The sequence below is a fragment of the Aulonocara sp. 'chitande type north' Nkhata Bay genome, linkage group LG5 (assembly GCF_057382095.1).
Source record: "Aulonocara sp. 'chitande type north' Nkhata Bay isolate Kocher_YH1m ecotype deep benthic linkage group LG5, A_spYH_male_GT1.1, whole genome shotgun sequence".
NCBI lineage: Eukaryota > Metazoa > Chordata > Actinopteri > Cichliformes > Cichlidae > Aulonocara > Aulonocara sp. 'chitande type north' Nkhata Bay.
Genome location: NC_141348.1, coordinates 25,184,882 through 25,208,292, shown reverse-complemented (window position 1 = coordinate 25,208,292; position 23,411 = coordinate 25,184,882). Strand labels below are relative to the sequence as shown.

Here is a 23,411-nt window from a genome sequence, read left to right as displayed (position 1 = left end):
TTCCACTTCTCACGTGTACACCACTTTGTATTAGTCTTTCACGTGGAATTGCAATGAAATTGATTCATGTTTGTGGCTGTAATGTGACAAAATGTGGAAAAGTTCAAGGGGACCGAATAATTTTGCAAGCCACTGTATATACAATTTGTAAGCCTGTGTATATGTTGCTCTGTGACTCTTATCTTTAATTTAGTTGTTAGTCTTTTGTTACGTGCTGTGACAATAAAAAAATAGGGCTCACCAACTACACTTTTTATGACTAACCACAGAAGACCGTTTTAGGCTAGAGGACATCATAATTAAAAGATACAGAGAAAATATAATGTAGCTGTTACTACTTGTACTTCGCAGCTGCTGCAGTTTGTTTGCAGGGCACACTTGGCTACAGGAGGCTACATTACACCTTGTACATTATACATTTATTGTATTGTTGTTGATGATACTTGTGCAGTGTATGGCTGTGCCCCTATAAAACTACAATATATCAGCCTGTGTATATGTTGCTCTTTGACTCTTATCTTTAATAACTTTAGCAGTTAGTCTTTTTTACGTGCTGTGTGGCCCAGAGGCTTGTAAAAATAGTCAACATGCAACATACAACTACACCCCACCTCACCAACCAGCTGCAGTTTTTTGATAACCTCACAAGACCATTTTAAAGAATATGATGGTGAAAAAATACAGGAAGAATAATGTACTGTAGCTGGTTGCACAGCTGCTACAGTTTTCTTGCAGGGCACATTTGGCTACAGTACAGCTGGTTAGATCCAACCAAGGTTGAACTGTTAAAGACACTCATATATTACCTAATGTCAAGCATACATCAGGTAATATATGACAAAAAGTAATACAGATTCCACAGAAACAGAGGAACGACCTGACATTTACATTTACTGACTCACGTTGTAGGAAATGTTAATTTCAAATATAGCAGAGTATGTAATCTTTCATTGTGCTGCTCTGATTCCTGCTTATTACAACCAAACTACCACAGTTGTTCCAGGTAATATACCTTCTTATTGAGAGCTTAGTACCACTTTAAAGCCAGCATATAAATATTCTCATGCACCTCATGCATAATTATTTAAAACGCAAAGAAAGAGCTTCGCAGTTTGGATAAAAACACATTAAAATCAGAAATATTTCTACATGCAAACACAGAGTCAAACACGCGCTCTTTCTTTCATTCCTGCATAAACACTGATATGCACACATTTCACAGTAGGAGAACCAAAAAATTAAAGAACAGCTAACCTACAAAAATAAGTTTTCAGTAGTCGTTTAAAACAAACCACAGATTCTGCTAACCTCAGCTCGTCTGCAAATAGTAGACAAACATTCTCATCTAGTCATCTTAATTTAACTCCCCGTGTGGTGTGTGATATTAATAATGCACACACAGGACCTTTCAAAAAGCTGCTATTTGTGCAGCTTTGTGACCTGTATGTGTTGATGAAGTACTGATACCCCCTGTGGTTTTCCTGTGAACAACTTGTGCACAACAATTCATGACCTTCTGCATAGTCAGGCACACAAAAAGATCCTACAAAAAGCACACATGTAAACTAAGACCTTAAATAAAGAGGGGAGTAATGGGGACACAACACTCAAAACATTTAACACAGAAACACTTGTAACAGAGGAGAACAGGGAAACAACCTCAAGGAATCGACTAAAAGTAAACTATAAAAGTCAAATACGAATTAAAACAAACTAAGCAAAAGCCTAATATTAGACAAACCCAAACTTGTGAAACTACAACAGAGCAGGTCAAAAACAGATTAACAAACAGCAACTGAAAGTCCAAACCTGACATTTATGGGTTCAAAATCCAGGATCATTCCCTAGTGAGGACCCACTCATGGCCACACTCACTGAGGAAGCCGGCACACAAGCCCAATTTGTATACCCTTGTGATTTTCTATGTCCTTTCTGAGCCTTGTTTCAATTATTTTGTCCTTGTTCAAATTTTCAGCTTTTGTCCCTGTGGGAAAGAGGAGCTATTCCATCAAACCTACCTTTTTAAGCAGCGTGGTTGGGCTCATCTCTGATGGAGATGACACAGCGTGCACATTGGAGGTAGAGAATTTGTTGCTGAAAAATAAACTAACCCTAAAGATCCTTAAAACAAAAGAACTCAGATTTTATTTTATGCAGTGATTATTCTGTCTTAAATGAGGATACTTCGTTCCTTCCACCTAACATCTTATGAAATAATTTACAGCCTGGTTATAGTGACTCCTACAGTATTGTGACCTGTGAGTTGACCACTTTGTTATTTTTGAAATGCCCAATATTTTTCAAATTGATATTTTGCATGATGACCAAAAACCATTATATTTCACCAGGATCATTCAATTTGTACCTGTGTTTTTTTTACCTGTGTTTGTACCTGGAAATTTATTGGACTTTTCAGAAATGAAATTTATTTTTTATTGAACTTTATGAATTGCTAAAAACTGTGGTCTGTTTTTACTGTGGTCATAAAGGGATTGACATGTAGCTGTAGCCCATCTGCTTCAAGATCCAATGTGTTGTGACTTCAGAGATGCTCTCTGCATCTCTTGATTGTAACAAGTGTTCAGATCATCTTGACCATGCTTTGCATTACTTGACAGGCGTGCCTAACAAAGTGGCCAGCAAGTGTATACAGACTGGAACCATTTGGTTTAAATAGAAAATGTGCAAAATGGAGACACAAACACAGTGGTCTACAGCTCCAACAACCTGGATAGTCATCTCTTGTTGCCATGCACAGCACCTCAAAAACAATTAGTGGTCTATTTTGGAAAATGAAATATGATTATAGGATTTTCTTTTTCCTAGATACCACCCGATACCTGTCGCTCACTGACAGCAAGTGTGTCCAATATTTTCCAGGTCACGCTAAGAGGTGAGTAAAGCAAACACTCAACCTTTATCGAACATAATGGTAAACATGTAGAGTGGTATTCAGTGAAACAGACACAGCTACATAGTATGTACCCTATATATAAAAAACCTTACCTACTGAATACATACATTTATTTACTGTAAGCATTTCAAGCCTAGTGGCTCCATACCAGACCAGGGTAGAATTTTCACTTTCTACTTTTCTGAATCTCTTAGTCCAAATATGCTCATAGAAATATAAAAATATATAGTCACTGGGGACTTCATTAGGAACTCCTGTTGAATGGGTCTTTAACGTAAATATCTAATCAGCGATAAAAAATGGACAACAGAAGAAAACGTGTTACTTGGTTGGACTCTCATTTCCTGTTGAACATTCAGTTCAGTTTAATTCAACTTTATTTATACAGCGCCAAATCGCAAATAAACACCAAATAGAAAATAATCACATACAGATAAAACACAGGAAGTCGTCTTTATTTATGATTCTTTTGCATATTTCTTGAAAGTTAAGAGTTTCTGTTTTGCACCATCTCTCTCTCTGTCACGGTCCTGGGTCAGTGACCCAGTGTTTTTGTATCATTATTGTACTTTGATTGTTTTATCTTTTCTAGTCTTTTGGTTTCTGTTTTCCGTGTTCCATGATTGCTGTTCCCTCCTAGTCAAGTCTGCATCTGTTATGTTTCCTGTTTTACTTTGAAAGTCTGTGTATGTAAATGTATTGAGTTTTGCTTCCCCTGTCTCGTCTTGTCAATTACTCCCAGCTGTGTCCTCCTTCTGTGTCTCATTCCCTCATTATCCCTCTGTGTATTTAAGCCTTGTGTTTGCCTCTGTTAATAGCTGGTTTGTCTGTGTTATTTCCCTTCGTCAACCTGTGTACTTCCCTGCGTGGTCTCCTTGAGTTTCCCTGCATCTCCCTTTCGAGTCTGTTGTTATTAGTTGTTTCCAGTTTAGGCTTTCCTCAGGTTCTGTTTCATGCCCACTGCATTTCTGTTTATTTCACCTCCCTAATAAACTCACTCACATCTGAAAGCTGCCTGGGTTTTCTGTTTGTGTTTACCAATCCAATAGTGTTAACAAAAAGATCAGGCCTAGATGAACAGATTTATGGCGTTCTTCAACACTGATCACAGATGGCTGCATCACATTTAGGACACAATAATTTACCAGCAATGGATATCAATAAAAATTTTATAAATTAGATTAAACGACTAGTAAGTCTGGTACCAACTGGTGATAACAGTGATGATTCGTTGGCCAGTCAACTTGTGGCGCACATACCTGCCCTGTACTATTGCACATTATCTTGGGTGGGTGTGTATGTGTGTGTTAGTGTGTGATTATATTATTATGAACATGTTATTACCTTTAGAGTAGTCCAAGTGTAAAACATTAGCAGCCCAAACAAGAGGCAAATTAGCTGAGGTAGGTTCTTAAAATTAAAATACCTCTATCAAAAATCATGTTAGTAGACTCTGAATCAAGGTAGAGAGGATTTTGAGAGGTGGCCAAAGTGTCATCATTTCCATTCAGTGCAGCAAACAGACCCCAGGACTCCTCAATCTCAGAAGCCTTTCAAAGACCAAACACAAGCAACATATGATCAATTATTAGACAGTTGTTATCTTAATTGTCTTTTAGGATCATTGTCCTGCTGCGTAACTCAAGTGAGCTTCAGCTTCATGGCACAAACTGATGGCCAGACATTCTCCCTCAGGATTTTCTGGTAGAGAGCAGAATTTATGTTCGCATTCATTAAAAGTCATCCAGGTCCTGAAGCACCAAAGCAGCTCTCACCTTGAGTACCAAAGTCGTGCAAATGACCTCTGGTTTAGGGGACTCCCTCCTTCTACTGCTGAAGTAATGTCATTGTTTCCTGTATTGTTACTTGATTGAAAGTTACAGGACTAAAAAATAACCACTACAATCAACAGTGACTTAACAGTTAACAATGTTTTTTATAAGCTATTAAAAAACATATGTTCTTCATTTCCAAGCAAAGTAAACTTATTAATGTAAGTCAGGAAAGCATGTGTGTGTGTAGTTGAAGGATTCCCCCATTCACAGCATTATATTTTGGGAGAATATTTAAATGAATAATACAAAGTAATATTTGCTGCATGCAGTCCAACATGAAATTTAACCCTGAAAAAATTGTATTTTGGTTAACTGTGATAGTTAAAGTTTTTTATTTATTTGAATTCAAAAGGGGAAATGTTATCAGAAAGAGTGCATAACTGACGGGTGGATGGACTGAACTGAAGTCTGTTTCAGTGTTTTAGTTGTATTTTTATGTATACATCTCTTCATGTCTCAGCAGAGACGCAGGGACAACTCTCCATCTGACAAGAACAAATGTATCTCATTAGACAATTTATTAGGTACACTTTGCTGGTACCAGTTTGGACCAACTTTTCCTCAGAACTGCATTCATTCTTTGTGTCATAGATTCAGGAAGGTGCTGCAAACATTCTTTATAGATTTTGTCCATATTGGTGTCACACAGGTGCTGCAGTGTATTAACTGCACATACATGAAGAGAATCTCCCATTTCATCACATCCCAATGCTCTAATGGACTGAGATCAGGTGACTATGGAAGCCATCTGAGTACAGTGAACTCACTGTCATATTCAAGAAACCACTTTGAGGCATATTTGAGATCTATGACATGGTGCATTATTCTGCTGGAAGAAGGAGATGGGTAAACTATTGTCATAAACGGATGGACATGGTCAGCAACGATACTCACACAGGCTTTGGCATTTACACAAGGGCCAATAAGAAGCCCAAAGTGTGTCCAGAAAATATCTACCATACCATTATATCACCTGCCTGAACCACTGACACAATGTAGCATGAATGTTACAGCAGAAATCAAACCAGACAAGACTTTTTCAAACTTCTATCGACCAATTTTGGTGAATTTGAGTGAATTGAAGCTTCAGTCCATATTCAGAGTTTTCTTTTCTTCCCAGAGTGATAGCAGGTGTGGTCTTCTGGTGCTGTAGCCCATCTGCTTCAGGGTTCAATGTGTTGTGAGTTCAGAGATGCTCTCTTCATCTCTTGGTTGTAAAAAGTTGATCCGATCATCTTGACCATCTCTAAGAGCTTGAATGCAGTAGCTGCTATTGAATTAGCTGATTAGTTATTTGCTTTAATGAGTTGTTAAACAGCCATGCCAAGTTATTATGTCTGCTCTTCTCTTTCTTACTGTCTTTGGACCAGTGAAAACTCTGATATGGTTCTTTTCTCCCTTTCTAAGGAGTCCTTGGCCCCCATTTTTTTATGAAACCAAGAAATAATCAAACCATAATTGGAAAGATATATAAACAATTCTATATACTACTACCAATAATTCTTACTTCTAGTAAGATCAAACTTTCTCTAAAGTAAAGAGTAATAATAGAAATAATAATAACTTGCTGTTTTATAATTAAGTATTGCATTACATAAAAAATTAATTTTCTTTTTTTTTTTTTTTAAATCCTTCTGTCGATGTTTATTTGATGTTCATATTGGAGAGTTTAACAGTGATCATACAGCACTATAGTAATAATTTTGGATGTTATTAATCCCACACTGGGGAAACTCAGCCACATGAGGGACAGGAAGAAAAAGAGATTTAGAGACATACTCGAAAAATAAAACAAAAAAAAGAAAACTTGTGTACAAAAAAGGCAAAATTATATAAGATCTACAAATGTTATTATATACAGTAAAATACACAGAGCTTTTTATGAGTACATAAAGTGCAGTGGGAGAAGAGACGCAAACAGATATTTGTGTTGTTACTTTATTATTCTGTGAGAGAAGTGCACTCAGCTTTTTTCTGTTTTTATAAGTGGGTCATTTTTTTTTTTTTTTGCACATTAACTGTGTCTTTCTGAAGTCGAGGAGGGGGGGGGGGGTGCTGTGTTAAATAATGTATAGATGCTTGGGTTCTGTACTCACCACTGAGTGAATAATGGATGATCCTATCACAGGTAACCTCACAGGTACACACTAATATTTCTCTCACCCACCTCTGTGTGTGTGTGTGTGTGTGTGTGTGTGTGTGTGTGTGTGTGTGTGTGTGTGTGTGTGTGTGTGTGTGTGTGTGTGTGTGTGTGTGTGTGTGTGTGTGTGTTACTTTGGTGAGTTTGTTAGTTCCTACATCCTTTTGTTCAGACCATTCAGGGACACTTAATGTTTGGATCTCTTCAGTTTACACCTCTTCTGTCTTCTCATCAGAAACCTCATATTCTCGTGTTTTAACACTTAAGGTTGCTTTATGTAGCTGCTCTATTCTCCCTGTTCACCCTTTCATTGGCTTTTGGAGCTAACCTTGCAGATCAAAATATACTGTGAACACCCGAGGCCCCCACCATCTAAATTCTTAGTCCAGGAAACAATGTTGAAGTGTTGCGGTCAGATTCTTGCTTGGTGTCACATTCCTGTGACCAGGTGGCTGGAATTTGAGATCATGCGTCTGCTGCAGCTGATCAGCCACTCTCTGATCGAGTTATCAGTTGCCATTACATGTGGCAGCATCTGAAAATGTGGCACTGACCCCCGACATCATGTGTGGTGGGTTTCTGCAGAGCCCTCCCGCAGGTTACAGTACAGGACAGTATGTGACCTGCGAGACGCTCCCCCGCCGAGACTATTAAAGTTGTGGTCATCGATACGCAAAGAGTTTTAGATCAGTGGTGAGGGTGGCATATCCCCTGACAGGCACGTTATTACTCATCAGCCACAGTTCCGCAGATTGTATTTCAAGTGTTAGGAAGCTCCTGAGTCACCCTCAAGGCGTTTATGTCACTGGTGCGCGTGGGTCCCTCCGTCTGCCATCAGCTCAGCCTACCTGCTGAGCAAGAAGAGCAAGGACACACTGTGACCTGGACCTGGTCCTTGTTGGATGAGAGGAGTGTGAAGCGGTGAAAACTTACTGCCAAAAGATGTCTCACCAAACTGGAATTATTGGTAAGTTGTTTATTTTTTTAAATGTAAACTGTGCCTTTAAGTTTTATCCCAGTTTTCCCTGAGCTCAGTTTGAAAAGCTTTTTAAATGCTTTTTTATTAACAGACTCTGAGCTACACTGCTGCTAATAACACATCTTCACATCTTCTGATGTTTTTCTGCAAAAAAAAAATTAAAGATTGTTCTCAAGTGATCGCTTAGCTTCTTTAGGCTAATTTATCCTGTGTTATTATAAAAGTATGTGCTAACATTTTTAATCTGTTCTTAGTCATTTAAAATTTCTCTTCACCTTTGTGATGTCAGTGCTAACAATGTTTAGCACATTCAGGCTCTTATAGTTGAATCTCATGCATACATTGCTTTTTATGTGTGTTATGGCTTTTGGTAATCGGAGCGTGAAGGTGGGCAGGCTGACGGAAGCGAACCTCTCTCACCTTTCTCACCTGATCTTGCATCATTAATGAGAGCGCTGTGTTTGGTAACCATGGCAAGAGAGAAGGAAAGTACATAACAAACAGCCAAAGTTTGAGTTTTCTGTGATGACGCTCTGTCCTTAGGCTTTTCAAATTGGGGGATTTATCGACGATGGTCCATCAGATCCTTCAGTGATTCTTGGGGGGCACATGTTTGCTCTCTGAGTCACTGCAGGTGATGGTGTGACCGTCTGGCAGTGGATCAAATTTTTTCCCTGAAGTAGAGTTTCAGGTTGTTACTTGGTCAGCTCTGTCTCACTGGCTTTCAACCACCCATCCTCAGTTTTGACTTGTCTGCCTTATATCTGGTTACTTAAGCAACATCTGAGCTGAAAGATTTTTTGGCCCGAGCGAGGGGAGGTGCCATCAGAATCCTGAAGATTATTATCAGAAACGGTAAAAATGGAATATTTGTGGCATTTTACAGTATTTGATATAAGTGAGCTTTCATTAAACATCTCCAAATCTTGACTTTGTTCACTCTTTTCTCTCTGCAGAGGAATTGGTGCTACATTCATACAAAGAGCCAGCCCGGAGCTGGGACAAGGATTATGACCAGTTCCTGCTTCCTTTGCTCACGCCTCTAGAGCCTTGCTACATCCTCTACCGCCTGGACTCCAAGAACGCGCAGGGTTATGAGTGGATCTTCATCGCATGGTCACCTGACCAATCACCAGTATGTGTGCAGCACATTTACGAAACCATCACTGTAGACTGACATAAAAGTAGGACAGTGTCCTGTGGAAAAATCAAAATAACTTCATGTTTAGTGGCAAAAATGTCTTAATATTAGTTTAAGTTGAGGCTAAAATCAGTTTATGCTTATTGTTAGTGAACACACATTGAAAATAGATTTTTTTTTAAATATAATTTAAGATCTGTAACATATCTGATGTGTTGTTGCCTTCTCCAAAAATATTAGAATCAGAGATATTATGTTTTTTAGTTTGTTTTTACATTTTGTTTTCAATTCTGTTTTATTTAACATAGTTAACAGCAATTTATGTCTTAAAAAGGAAAAAAACAGCTCAGAGATCATCTAAAAAGTAAGAGAAAGGCTGTCTGATTTTATTCTCTTTTTAGAGAATAAAATCAAACTATTACTTTTTACTTAAATATATATATACAAATAATCATCTTTAGATTTTATTTACATTTACAGTTTCTGATTTAATGTGATCGTGGTTGTGAGCCAACATCTTAATCTCAAATTTAAATTGAGCACAGAAAGACTTTGTAGCAAATTCATGTAAAAACAGCCTCTGCACATGCTGAATATAACTGTTTGAAATGCCATACATATGTCAGATTTGTAGGTTATTATCCCAAAATTATTATATAATAACAGGTTGGTACATTTTGTCTTATGGATGTGATTTTTTCCAGTGGCAGAAACAAGCTTCCATACATAGACAGGATGTGTGCAATATTGCCCACACCATCACTTTGGAGTGCTGCAGGAAATGTTTCACTTTTATCTTAATTTTTTAACATTTTTTAATTTCTAAAAATTAATCATAATAAAAATAATAATAAAATGCTAATAAAATGATCAAATAAAAATAATATGATAATAAGAATAAAAATCATGTATTATTCCTAAACAAATTACACTATAATTAGTTCAGTAAGAAAAACAGCTGAAAACAGAAAACAAATCCCACATGCTAGTGCAGGACCTCTCCCCCACATTAACTCTGATCAAATCAAAACAATGGAAAAGAGTTTGATCGCTCAAGTTGCCCTTGCTAGTGAAGAAGAAACTACTTTTTCTAACAATGTAACTAGAACTTGTTAGAAAAAAACAATTATAATATCATTTTATTATTATTATTGCGTGACAATAAAAATGACACCGTTTAGTAATAGATTTCTTTTTTCTTTTTCTTTAATTACAAATTGTAATCAAACTCAGTTATACAGGCTGTTTTTCCCCGCTCACAAATACTGTGTGAAGGTTTTTTGTCGCTGTGTCTGTCCTGGTGTTCTCCAGGTGAGGCAGAAGATGGTGTATGCAGCGACTCGTGCCACACTGAAGAAAGAGTTTGGAGGAGGTCACATCAAAGACGAAGTATTTGGGACGGTGGAGGTCAGTATGGTCCTTCCTGCATAATAACTGATGGACTGCCACTCACAACCAACCCATTGGTGTCTCTGTGTTTCTAGGAAGACGTGTGTTTCCAGGGATACCTTCGCCACAGGTCCTCCTGCTCCTCCCCAGCTCCTCTCACAGCAGCTGAGCAGGAGTTACAACGAATTAAAATCACAGAGGTACAGACAGGCTGTCAAAGCTATATGACTCTTATAGGTACGTGAGTTATCTGTGCTCATCCTGTGTGTGTTTTCCTTGCAGGATAAAGTTGTGTGGGTATGTTGATTTTGTTTTCATTATGATAAAAGAATTCAAGTATGTTTATGTTAAAACTTTATTGTATAGTGATTTCAATACTGTTTCTTTTGTCTGCAGGATGAACGCAGACGAATTGGGACTCCGACAGCGAGAGCAAGGGTTTGTGAAGTCTTCGGCATAGACATAGATTGTTTTTTGATTTTGTTTTTTTGGCTGATTTAGTTGCATTTCATGTGAGGAAGAAGCAGTGCAAATATGTTTTTCCCTCCCCTGAAGGTAACAATGGAGTTTGGCTTGGACAAACGGGCACAGACTCTTCAGGGTCTTGCGTTTCCTTTACAAGAAGAGGCCAAACGAGCTCTGCAGCAACTCAAGCATAAACGCATCAACTATATCCAGCTGGTGAGCCCCCATAGAAAACATTTATAGCTCATTAAACAGTGAATATTTACATGTATACAGTAAAAAGTATACAACATATATTTGATAACAACATCTAAGGGTGTGTTTTTGCCAGTGAAACTAACTGCACGTGACTTGACCCCTCAAAAGTAATTACATTTGCTTGCGTATGTTGTGTTGCAGAGGCTGGATGTAGACAGAGAGACCATCGAGCTGGTTCACACTAAACCTACAGAAATCCACGAACTTCCCTACAGGATTCCCACAGATTCACCTAGATACCACTTTTTCATCTTCAAACATTCCCATCAGGGCCAGCAGGAGGAAGCTCTGGGTCAGTAAAAACTCACTGAGTTCCTCACGCACTGTCTGTGACTTGTAAAGCACTAATTTGGTGCTATAAAAGTGAAGGGCAATGAAAGTAGCTTACAGAGTTCACACATATTGTTTTAACTATCATCACCTCCACTTTTTTCAGGATGTTAGTCTCTCCTAACTTCTTCTAATTCTTGTTGAGTGACACCATGTGGTTTGCCAACCACAAGTTAAACTGTACATAAAGACTGGCTTTAGCTATTGTGACATCATCAATTGGTTTGGGGACCATTATTTTGAAGCTTTGAGGTCATCCAGGTGAATTTCTTTTAGCTAACACTAGCAAGTTTAGTTAGGCCTCAGTCACACAGGTCTAGAGACTGGTCAGTTCTCCAGGAGGCTGGGAAAAAAATGCATACTCTCCGACAGGTTGGTTGTTGAGTGGCTGCTGAGTGGTTGCTGGGTAAAACTGGTCGCAAAGTGGGTGCTACACCAAAAATGTCCTTGTTATTGCTTTGGTCCCCCATAGTTTGCATGCCAACTCATCTACAACTACTACCTATATGCCTGCCTGCCTGCCTGCCTGCCTGCCTGCCTGCCTGCCTGCTTGATTGATTGATTGATTGATTGATTGATTGTAAACACGAAAATAAAAATTACAAAAATATTACAAAAATAATTAACAAGTGTGCACAATACACATATAAAAAGGGCACTGAATTACCATCAAGAACACTGCACCGCTCAGCTTATTCACTTCACAAATAAGTGTTTCTATAGATACTGACAAATCACATTTGCTGTATAATGTGAACTCTGCAGTTTCCTCAGGTCTGTGGGGGATTTTATCATCTTTCGCCTCGCTGTTTGGTTCTGTTGTTTATGTTCCCTGCTTTCACTGGCCTGATTTCAAGTAACAGGCAGCTGTGAAGAAGCTCTGATAAAGCCAGCACCAATAAGCAGACACAAACAGTTAGAATTATGAACATTGATGACCGAGCTACAGATATAGCAGCTATTTCTGTCAGCGGCTGGGCCAAAAAGCTAAAAAGATTTGAGTGTTAACTTGGACTTGACTAGTCCAGTCTCCATAACAGCTGCAAATGAACGCCTGTTTTGTTCCAGTACACATGTAAATGAATTACCATTGACAGTGACAGAGGAGATATAAGCTTGTGTGTCTCCTTTTCATGCGAAACCTATTTAAAAACATTGTTTGTTTTATATAATCAGCTGCCGAGCTGTTAATCTAGTTTGAACCTTTTGTACAAGTGATTTTTATACTGAACAAATGAGCTGGAATTATTCAGTTAGTTACTCTGAAAAGCAGTGTGGGGTTAGCCTCGTGTGTGCTTAATTATAGGATGTTCCAGTCAGATCTACAATATGTAACGTTTGCAGCTATCTAGGCCTGTGTCTCTTTTTACTTAAGACCCACTATGGTCTTGCGCATTTTCATGTCATGAATGATGCTTATGTACAAATGAGGAAATCAGCACAGTACGTCATCTATAACAGAAAGTAGTGAAGTAGCTAGTGAAGCTGATTGTGTGAGGCAGAAAATATCAACAGATCAGCTTCATCTATGTTTCAGTGTTTATATACTCGATGCCTGGGTACACCTGTAGCATCAAGGAGCGGATGTTATACTCCAGCTGTAAGAACAGGCTACTGGACGAGGTGGAGAGAGACTACCAGCTGGAAGTCACTAAAAAGGTACAGCTCTCCCACAGAGACGGTGACAAATAATCTGTAGTACCACTGTCACTGTGTAAACTGTCTAATGACTGTCTACTCTCCATACCTGCTTAGATGGAGATAGACAGTGGTGATGGTCTGACAGAAGACTTCCTGTATGAGGAGGTGCACCCCATGGAGCACACTTTAAAGCAGGCATTTGTCAAGCCCCGTGGCCCGGGAGGGAAAAGGGGCAACAAACGCCTCATCAAGGGTGCTGGAGAAAACGGGGAAGAAAATTAGACATTACACACATTTGCATAACACAAGCACACAACACGATATCTAAGAATTGACTTGTTATTTGATTTGAATTTATTCATGTCTCTTAATCTAATCATTTTTTTTAAAGGGGATGCATCATCATCATGAAACTGTAAATTCTTGTTAAAAGTCATTTTAAATCATGCAGCAGACATTATAAAACTTACATTGCATTGTAGGTTTTCACTGTGCAGCCTCATCTCTGTGTAAAGCTCTAAAAATAGACAATAGCAACATACAATAACATGTAAAAGTCTTGGGCCACATGTCATTTCTTTAGATTTTGGTTGGAAGGAGTCAGGCTTTCTGCAGGTCTTTTATAGTTTTTTTTCTCTCAACACTGAATGCTTTTTCAGTTATTTTGCGTCCAGTCCTTGACCATTTTCAGGAGATTTTTTTTTTTACTTATTTGTTAAAACTCTTAACACTGACCTATGAATCATTTGAATCATTCAAATATATAGTTAAAAAAAACTTAAGGAGTAAAACAGTTTTGTTTTACAACAACAAAGAACTGATTTCTTTAGTTCAAATCTATGAAAGACGTCAGCTCAAATAGCTTTTAGCCAAGATCTTGGCTTATCTCAACATAGTGTGCAGTGTGTCTGTAAAAACGCTGATAAAGCGGAACAAGTGGAGGATAAACGTGGCTTAAAAACTTCTTTAAAACTATCAACAGCAGATGAACAGTCTCTGAAATTCATGTCCTGAAGAAGTGGGAAAAAATCCAACAAAGACCTGAAACATGACCTGAGAAATGCATCTGGCCCTTCAGCTAACCCTTCTACTGTTCACTAAAACCTCATCACAAATGCTCTCAGTGGAGGGACGGGCATCAAGAAAGGATTCTTAAGGAAGGGACACAGGGAGAAAAGGCTGACATATGCCACATTACACAAGAACTGGACAAAAATCAGTGACAACAGGTCTAATGGAGTGATGAATGTAAGTGTAATATTTTGTTCAAATTATTGATACGTAGTAATGAATAGCATTATGTTTATTGTTATTGGACATGCATAATGAAATTGGATGCAACAGATGTAGAGAGGAGGTCGGGAGAGAAGTACAACAGCTAAGGGTCTACAGCCATCTGTAAAACATGGTGGAGGCTCTGTCATGGTTCAGGGGTGTATTTCAGCCAATGGTGTTGTAGATGTTGTCAAAATGAATCCCAGAAACACCAGAGATGCAGTAAAAGCATACCTCAATAGAAAAACACAGTGGATCACTGCCAGTCATGGATTGGCCTCTCCAGAGCCCAGACCTGATAATTATTAAAGCATTGTGTGATGATGTTGATAGAGAACAGAACAAAAGGCAACCAACAAAGAAAAAAGCTAAATGTCCTCCAGAACTATTTCTGAATACTACTTAAAGAAAATACAGAAAAGAAAATACTAGAGTTTAGACTGTGCTGAAGATTTTCGAAGTTGGTCACATAAATTATTGACTTTCAAGCGCATTATAATCATACAGACATTGTTTTTGCCTTATGTATCGGGGCGATTGTGGCTCAAGAGTTGGGAGTTCGCCTTGTAATCGGAAAATTGCTGGTTCGAGCCCCGGCTTGGACAGTCTCGGTTGTTGTGTCCTTGGGCGAGATACTTCACCCGCCACCTACTGGTGGTGGTCAGAGGGCCCGGTGGCGCCAGTGTCCGGCCTTGCCTCTGTCAGTGCACCTCAGGGTGGCTGTGACTACAATGTAGCTTGCCATCACCAGTGTGTGGATGACTGGTTGTGTGAAGTGCTTTGGAGTCCTTAGGGACTAGTAAAGCGCTATACAAATACAGGCCATTTACCATTTATATACCCCATTTCCGTGTATGATTGCACATTTCAAATTTAGATACACCAATTTCCAAGCAAAATATAAAGAAAAGGGGGTTGGCTCGAGATTTTTACATAGTACTGTAACTGTTGGGGGTAGCCTCTCTGACATTGGTCATTTCACTTCAAAGTCTCAGCTGCTGCCGTCTTGTTTTGTAGGGTTTTAAAAAAATCTAGATGTGTCAGTCTGAGAGGATATTCCACACTCATCTGATCGACTAACTTGTCGATCACAGGGTAACTACTCCCTACAGCATATTCTGCTTTATCGACTGTTTTACTCTGCATGTGACTATGAGCAACGTGTAGTTTCAAAGCTTACTGGAAACTAGCAATCAAGATCAAAATCTCATCAGTGGCTGCAGATCAAGAGAGCAGTGAGGTCATTTTCTCATTCGGCTCTCTGTCGCCCCCTGCTGACCATTGGAAACAGTGCAGACTATAATGAGCTGCCAGTTAAACCATATCTGTGTTGTTGTATACAGTATGAACTGGACTGCTCTGCTGGTCTCCAGAATAAAGCTGGGGGGGGGGGGTTAAGGGTTAAAATTTTCTTTTACTCTCCACTCTTCTCCTGCCTTTTTATTTCCATCTTCTTTGATCGCCTGACTAATAATTAGTTCAGCTCATCAAGATCTGTGGGGGAAGTTACATGAATTTCTTTGCTTCAGGGTGGAGTATCCTTTACAGTACACTACCCAGGCATGTGCTGTGCCCACAGACCACGCTTTAGCAGACACAAACTCATCCACATTATTTACAGTTGCCTTCATCAGTGACCTGATTGAGCTCTGACTAGGATCAAATGAGGGCTGTTCTTTTACAATGGTTCTACAATAAAATGTTTTCTGTATTTTCTAGTGTGTGTGTCCTCATTTCTTTCCCTTTAATTGTGCACATGTGTTGGTGATAAAAGTCATGCAGGAAAGCAGCAGCAGGGGTCACAGTTCAGCAGCAGAGGTCAGCTGGTTGTATGTGTATGTGTGCAGCATGTGTGTGTGGGTGTGTGCGTGCGTGTTGGTGTTTTCCGGGAATGCGCTCTACTCGGAAGCATTCAGCTGTGCTTTCTGCTGCTTTTGTATCTCATAGGAAACTGAGTTGATTTGAGCTTGTTTTCTTGGAAAACTGGTTCAGAGCTGAATAGCAGCTTTCATGAGGTCATTATCTCTGCACATGGAAACTGTGGGGTACATTAGGATGAACCTGTTTGAAGACATACTAATTTTAAGCACATTAGCTCATCTGCAAGAGGGAAGGCGCCACACCTAATTTTCTTCATGATAACATAACACATTTAGTACAGAAATAAAGAGCTGAAGAATTAAATATTAACATGCTGCAATGTTTGGACATAATCTTCACCGAGTGTCATACAATAAAATAATAACTACAGTCTGCACACTTAAAGTTGGTATTGCGTAATATCACAGTCTTGCGCAGAATAATTGTAAATAAACAATATTTCCTTCGCGCATGACAACAGCACTTATCAACAGCAGCACTTATCAACAGCAGCATGGTAAGCTGAACATAACCGGAAGCTTTCAAAATAAGAGGTTGACTTTGTCAATACACGCTTTAATGCAGCCAGTGTAGGGTGTTGGAAAGGTTACTTTTAAAATGTATTCCACTACAGATTACAGAATATATGCCCCAAAATGTATTTTGTAACGTATTCCGTTACGTTACTCAATGAGAGTAACGTATTCTGAATACTTTGGATTACTTAATATATTATCGTGCTTTTTACAACTACATGAATGTACTATTTCTGTGTGATTTATTACTATTACTGGAGGTCCGCGGCTCCTAACCATAGTAAAGGGACCTCTGGCTAATACGTCCGGTTCCGTGTTGGGCTCATAGATGAAAAATAGCTTTACTTTGTTATCTGGGTCAACTTTGCTTGCGAGAGACAGAGAAAGGCGTTGAAAGGCTGCTCCAACGGAACTTATTGTTTCGGAGGAAAACACGAACACGGTGTAGGCCCTACAGTCGAGTCTTAATAGCATACTTAGAACTGGGCTTGTCAGGCACTCTTCTTGGCTGCAGTGATTATTATTATATTTACATGCTTCCAGCTCCCGTTTCTGCTGAATGACAACTGTTACTTTTCCACTCTCCTTTTTCTCCCTCCTCGCGATCACAGACACATAACGGGTATGGCGGTCCATTCTCCCTGCAGCACGGACTACACTGCCCATGAGGCAACATTCTTTAGGGCGATACCTGTAACACTCTGCCCATTAGCTTAGCACAACAACAACAACAACAACAACAAAAAGGCCTCTCTCACCCAGGAAACACACACTCGCAGAGAGAGCGGCACCCTGTAACCATGGCAACCATAACGTTGCCGCAGAACATAGCTGTCAAACAAAACCCAAACAGTCCTGACCCGCGACAATATAAAACAGGAAAATACCGCTGTGTAATCCATTTATTTCAACAATGTAACTGTATTCTAAATACCACATTTTTAAACGGTAACTGTAACGGAATACAGTTACTCATATTTTGTATTTTAAACACATTATCCCCCAACACTGACCAGTGATCTGTTGTAATAAAGGCTACCTTTAAAATAATTTTGTTACTATGTATTATATGATAACTTCCACAGACTTTGTTTATTTCTCAACATTTTTATTATTTACAAAAAAATATTATTTATAATATTATAGGGTATAATCAAATTTATCAATTTTCCATTTAAAATCTACAACTTTATTTATAGTTATTATTATCATGGTACATGTGGTGTTATCTTCTCAGCATTTTGAGTTAGAAGTCTCAGACCAACCCTAACCCTTATGTAACTTGAAATTTAGAAATTCTAAGTCCATTTTGACTTACGGGCACAAAAGACAGATATACAAACAAATATGTGTTTTTCTAAATAAAGAAAAGAAAACGTCAGTGGCAGAAGCAAACTTCTATGGCTGTTATTTCTTAGCTTTTTTTTTTTAATTGCACCTGCAGTGTTAAAAGATTAAAACTAACTAATTATAACATTAAAAAAAGAATCAAAACGAAAACTAAATCCTGCAAACGTGACAGCAAACAATGAGGCCATTTAACAGCGCCCAGCTCGTTGCGGTTCCGATGCAATTCATCCCGTTTAGTTAAGAGTTGAGAGGGTCTTTTACATCTTATTTTGAAAGGTTTGGCGGAAGTTGTGCTTATTGACGGAGCCCGACGCAGAGGTGGCCAGCAGCGGGCGGCTCTTGCGTCCCTGCGGGCGCTGAAACACAAAACCTTTCTTGGAAACAGATTCCGGGAACCTCTGTCCGGCTGAACAGAGCTGCTGTCTCCTCTGCGCCTCACTCAGTGAGGGGAGCGCTTCAGTCGCACATCCAGCGCTCAGCACGCTTATATATATTTGAATCATTTTGAAGGACTGAACCGAAAACTTTGGAGGACCGTTTATTATTATTTTATAAATAATATTATAAATATTCACTGCAGGGCTGTTTTTACACTGGTTTCAATCCTTATGGTTTTTCCTGATTTGAGGTAAGAACATTTCTAATATGATTTGGGTAATTATGGGTATTTTATTGCAGTATGCATGATTCAAAGTAAGGTACAAAATAAGCTGAAGAGACGAGTTATTATGAACTGGCGCAGTATAAATAAAGCTGGATTCAGCGTAACTGAATTGGCACATTTACTTGAGTTGTGCATGTGTGTGTAAATATAGATGGGTGTCTTTTTAAAGGTGCTCTTTAACAGAGGTGTGGACTCGAGTCACATGACTTGGACTCAAGTCAGACTCGAGTCATTACTTTTATGACTTTAGACTTGACTTGAAAAAATGTTCTAAGACTTGTGACTTGACTTGGACTTTTACACCAATGACCTGGGACTTGAATTGGACTTGAACCGGTTTACTTGAAAAGACTTGATATTTCACCCCAAATATAAAATTTAACATGCATATTATATAGAGATTGAAAATGTGACGTCATTCAGGGGTAAAACCGCAAAGGATTCTGGGAACTCGTGGCAAGAGGTACTAGCGCACGCAGGCTTTCAATTGAAATCAGTCACACAGCGATAAAAAGAAACACAAAAATGTCAAGAAGCCGTTGTATTATTAACTGCAATAGCCGGTCGCATGACAGCCGACGGGTAAAGAGATCGGTTGTTATCGGATTACGTCGTTGAAGAGAAATTGTTCAGCCATGTTTCTGAAGTAACAAAGACGCAACGGATGGTCTGGATTGCAGCCATTCAAAGACCAAATATAACGTCCCAGAACACTCCAGCTCACATGTTAGTCTGCTCCAAGCATTTCCACAAAGGTCAGAGTTTTTTAGTAGTTAATGCGTCATTTTCTTAACATAATTGGTGATATAGGTTACAAGCAAGTCTGGCGCTGAACAGAAATTGTCGCGCTATGCTCCTTTATTTATTGTGCATAAATAGTGAATTGTCCTGACACAATATTGCGTTTCGCTTCTGTTATTATGGTACATTGACAAAAACATATACTTTTATTCACAGGATAAAACAGTTGTTTTGTATCACTAATTGCCCAGTGCGATTACAACATACAGTATTATTGTCACTGCTACATTTCTGTAACGCGTACCAGAAATTATTTCCACTACTAATTAATTACCGTTGAGCTCAAAGGTCCTATTAATAAACGGTTAACGAATGTGTATTTATGACGACAATTTGTGAGACTGGTAAACTTATGATACGTACGATGGTCTTTCGTTCTACACGGTGCATTTCAAGGTCCTGCACCCATCCGTCGGTAAACTTTACCTGGGCTTGTTGCAGTGACCTGAAGTTACTAAACTTTCATGAGTGTATGCACTCACTCCAACAACCGTATGATTATAAATATGCATATAAATATGCTACAATGAGATAGCTGACTTCATCTAACTAGCAAATGTTGTCCAGGCTACGTTGGTGATGCAGTTTTTTTTAATGTGTATGATATTTTTGTCATGCGATTTTAAAGCCGGTCCTACAACCACATCCAAGAATAACATGCAGCTTATCTCAGAACCGTCGGTGAAAATTATTCTTGGAGCTAGGTTTAATTGAGCTGCATTTTAAAGAGGTGCAATTTCACAATTTGTGTATATTTTCTAAGTTCACTATTTTGTCATGTGTTGAGAAAAACACAGATTTAAAAATTACATGGTCTAATATTTACATTTAGCATAACTGCAACATTCTTTTTTCGTTTTTTTTTTTTTTAAAGACTCGAAAGTACTTGAAATTCAAAATTTCAGACTTGTGACTTTACTCGGACTTTTACACCAGTGACTTGAGACTCGACTCTGACTTGCCTGACATTACTTGAGACTTGACTTGAGACTTGAGGATAAAGACTTGAGACTTACTTGAGACTTGCAAAACAATGACTTGGTCCCACCTCTGCTCTTTAACCCTGTGGTGAGGGGACTCTGTTTGTAACCTTAGCGGCAGGCTTCACTGTAAATAAGCACAAAGGTTTTCTGACTGATCACTTTTCCCGTTGTCCTGATGGGAATGGTCACTTTCATGATTATAATGCTTCCATCAGTAGGGTGGTGGAGTGTCGACAGATCTCCAACCAGCTAACACTACGGGGAGATTTGGGACAGACATATTTGACATAAGCAACTCAATTCGCATTAATTAAGGGAATATAGTTCAGATGATCTCTTAGTTCCTACATGGTCATCGTCGTCTCCACAGGTGTGCTGTCAAGTCAGCAATGGTTGTACAGGCGGTGACCATTTTCCATCATGAGGAACAAAGAAAGTCATCCTGCTCGGATCCTGCCCCTTCATCCTGGGACCCAGCAGATGACCTCCGCTGCATCACCACCACCTTCCAGTATCTGCAGACTTCTGGTACGCCAGCCACATTTAAACACTTCTAGTGTCAGTGTCCATGTGGCTATTAAAAAACAAAAAACAAAAACACTAATAACTGAACTGTCTTCTTCCACAGGTTGGTACTGGGGTCCCATCTCAGCAAGTAAAGCTCGGGAAGCTCTCCTCACAAAGTCTGAAGGCACATTCCTGGTGCGGGACAGCAGCCATCCACAGTACATGCTGGCTCTGTCAGTGAAGACTCGCTGTGGACCTACCAGCGTGCGTATAGAGTACAGCAAGGGCTGTTTCTGGCTGGACTCTGTCTCCCCTGGCCTGCCTCAGCTGCAGTCCTTCCCAGATGTTCTCAGCCTTATACAGCACTACACCAGCTCAGGCCACGCAGCACAGGACCAGACATCTAGTGACATTCACCCCCAAATGGAACCTGACCCTTCCCAGCACGCAGCTAAAGACAGAGGAGTACCCCTGAAGCTGAAGCACCCGCTTCACAAACTGGAGGTTTTCCCTTCTTTGCAGCACCTGACACGCCTCACCATCAACAGGCACACTAACTGCCCCAACCAGCTGCCCCTCCCAAAGCCTCTGCTCTTCTACTTGCAGGACTATCCTTTCTCTATATAATACCTGCCCCTCAGCGACAGGACAGTCAGACTGGAATATGGTCGCGTCGTTGAGCGGATACTGTGAATCGGGGACTCTTTGATATATTTATGTATAATAAACCACTCTTGACCTCACTGCTCATGAATGAGCTTATTCTTACTGCACTGCTGCTGGTATTCTTCAATAAATATTCAATTATTTTTACATGCCGACCCCAGCTACTGTGAAATGTGCAATGCCAATATGTGAGTTGTTTTCTTTCCTTCTTTTTTTGATAATGTGGCCCAGTGAGAAGAAAGCAGCTCCTAAACCAGCTGTTTCGAGTGTTCTTCAATAAAGCAGCCTCCGCTTATAAATAATAAATCAGTGAAGAAAACATCTACTCTGTGCTTTGTTGCTCTAGCAGAGATGACAGTAATAATTTGGGGTTTCGTAACTTAAAAACAGTTTTTCTCCAGTGGAAGAGATTAAAACTCCAAAATACACACAAACAGATGTGTAAACTGCAAAACAAGACAAAACAACATGTGAGACAAATAAAGGAACCATGCAGAGTCTGTACCCAGAGTTCTGCTGTCAATTCAGTGTTTGCATATAATGTGATGTGGACTTCTTTAGTATTCACAATCCTGACAGAAATCTGATATCTTTCATTTCCAGAAAGGAAACATAAACAAATCAAATGCTCTTCAACGAATGCAAAAGCCAACAAAGAGGGCCTGTTTGTAGCTTGTAGAAGAGGATTATAAATACCATTTCTGAGAATTAAATCTCGGAAATGTTTATTTTTCCAGCTGTTGTGTGTGTGTGTGTGTGTGTGTGTGTCTTTCCCTCCCTCCCCTCTTCTGAATTACTGGTCACTTGAGCACACAGATAAATGTGAGGTATTACTGTTTTCATGGAAGCGCATCTGAGCTCGTTTCCACGAGTTGGAACTGAGCAGCGCAGAAAAAGCCTCTTATCAGGATTAGAGTAAGTGCTGCGGTTATTAATACACTGCTGCACTGCCAGCTCACGCTCTGTTTGTGTGCCTTTCAGCTCCAACCTGCCGCCGAAAGGCTTAAATCGTTTCTCAGGCCACAGTTAAATGATCGGGATAAGCAGAATAAAATCTCTATCGAGATCACATTGATCTTTATCAGAATGAGGCTCCTTCATTGGGATTTACTGCAATATTAAATGAAGCCATGTGCCATTTAAGAGCTATATGCTGATACAGGAGGAGAGCTCAGGTTGAAGTAAATGTTGCAGCAGCTCAGTGTAGAAATACTTCATTACAATTTAAAATTCTATTTAAGTAGTGACTAAAGTAAATGAACTTAAAGGATCAGACCATTAATACTCATGATACAGATAAGTCAGTCTACAGCAAATTCTTACTGGCAGCTGGATGTCAGTAAAGTTACTGTAAAAAGTGACAGTAAAAACTTTTTACAGTAAAAAAAACCCTTCTGTAAATGATGTAATTGCATTTACAATAAAGTTGCTATAATTTGATTTTACAGTAATTTTTCTGTCATTTCTATATGCAACATTGAATAAAGATCAGACTTCTACTATACTGTACTCTATAATCTCTTAAATCAGACTTTATAAGATGCTCATGTTTTTTGTAGTCTTTACAAAAGTGTATAACAGCATGAACACAGTGCTGTCATGGAAAAATGAGACTTCATCCACTGACATGAAAGCACTGATGGGCTGAACTTTATCTATGGATCTCAAAGCTGTGAA

General features: G+C 39.2%; 2 protein-coding genes and 1 long non-coding RNA gene across 7 annotated transcripts; 2 read left to right on the top strand and 1 right to left on the bottom strand.

Annotated features, from left to right (window-relative positions):
- Nucleotides 1-7,831: 7,831 nt before the first annotated feature.
- On the top strand, nucleotides 7,832-14,704 carry twf2b (twinfilin actin-binding protein 2b). Of its 3 annotated transcripts, XM_086292506.1 has the most exons (11): nucleotides 8,315-8,357; nucleotides 8,646-8,723; nucleotides 8,825-9,003; nucleotides 10,321-10,416; nucleotides 10,494-10,598; nucleotides 10,681-10,695; nucleotides 10,795-10,836; nucleotides 10,954-11,079; nucleotides 11,263-11,413; nucleotides 12,989-13,110; nucleotides 13,207-14,704. In XM_086292506.1, the coding sequence occupies exons 1-11, from the start codon at nucleotides 8,315-8,317 to the stop codon at nucleotides 13,372-13,374; spliced, it is 1,125 nt and encodes a 374-aa protein (XP_086148632.1). In that variant the 3' UTR covers nucleotides 13,375-14,704. The 3 variants fall into 3 exon arrangements, with proteins under 3 accessions (XP_086148634.1, XP_086148635.1, XP_086148632.1); XM_086292508.1 differs by lacking the exons at nucleotides 8,315-8,357; nucleotides 10,681-10,695 and adding an exon at nucleotides 7,832-7,856; XM_086292509.1 differs by lacking the exons at nucleotides 8,315-8,357; nucleotides 10,681-10,695; nucleotides 10,795-10,836 and adding an exon at nucleotides 7,832-7,856.
- Nucleotides 10,244-17,572, bottom strand: LOC147330701 (uncharacterized). Of its 2 annotated transcripts, XR_015129106.1 has the most exons (5): nucleotides 17,522-17,558; nucleotides 14,602-14,662; nucleotides 13,563-13,609; nucleotides 13,199-13,348; nucleotides 10,244-10,563 (listed from the first exon to the last, which is right to left on the bottom strand). It is a non-coding gene; the product is annotated as an uncharacterized LOC147330701 (long non-coding RNA). The 2 variants fall into 2 exon arrangements; XR_015129107.1 differs by lacking the exon at nucleotides 14,602-14,662 and having other exon boundaries at nucleotides 17,522-17,572.
- Nucleotides 16,726-21,886, top strand: LOC147330700 (cytokine-inducible SH2-containing protein-like). 2 transcript variants are annotated; one of them, XM_086292512.1, is made up of 3 exons: nucleotides 16,726-16,744; nucleotides 20,932-21,089; nucleotides 21,190-21,886. In XM_086292512.1, the coding sequence occupies exons 2-3, from the start codon at nucleotides 20,951-20,953 to the stop codon at nucleotides 21,693-21,695; spliced, it is 645 nt and encodes a 214-aa protein (XP_086148638.1). In that variant the 5' UTR covers nucleotides 16,726-16,744; nucleotides 20,932-20,950; the 3' UTR covers nucleotides 21,696-21,886. The 2 variants fall into 2 exon arrangements, with proteins under 2 accessions (XP_086148638.1, XP_086148637.1); XM_086292511.1 differs by lacking the exon at nucleotides 16,726-16,744 and adding an exon at nucleotides 18,461-18,741.
- The last annotated feature ends 1,525 nt before the right edge of the window (nucleotides 21,887-23,411 follow it).

Excerpts from the sequence above, each read along its gene's own strand:
- twf2b (XM_086292506.1), top strand. The coding sequence starts at position 8,315 with ATGAGAGCGCTGTGTTTGGTAACCATGGCAAGAGAGAAGGAAA. Across the intron at positions 10,417-10,493 it reads AAGTATTTGGGACGGTGGAG|GAAGACGTGTGTTTCCAGGG; the intron begins GTCAGTATGGTC and ends CTGTGTTTCTAG. Across the intron at positions 10,837-10,953 it reads CTCCGACAGCGAGAGCAAGG|GTAACAATGGAGTTTGGCTT; the intron begins GTTTGTGAAGTC and ends CCTCCCCTGAAG.
- LOC147330700 (XM_086292511.1), top strand. The coding sequence starts at position 18,722 with ATGGTTTTTCCTGATTTGAG. Across the intron at positions 18,742-20,931 it reads ATGGTTTTTCCTGATTTGAG|GTGTGCTGTCAAGTCAGCAA; the intron begins GTAAGAACATTT and ends TCGTCTCCACAG. Across the intron at positions 21,090-21,189 it reads CCAGTATCTGCAGACTTCTG|GTTGGTACTGGGGTCCCATC; the intron begins GTACGCCAGCCA and ends CTTCTTCCACAG.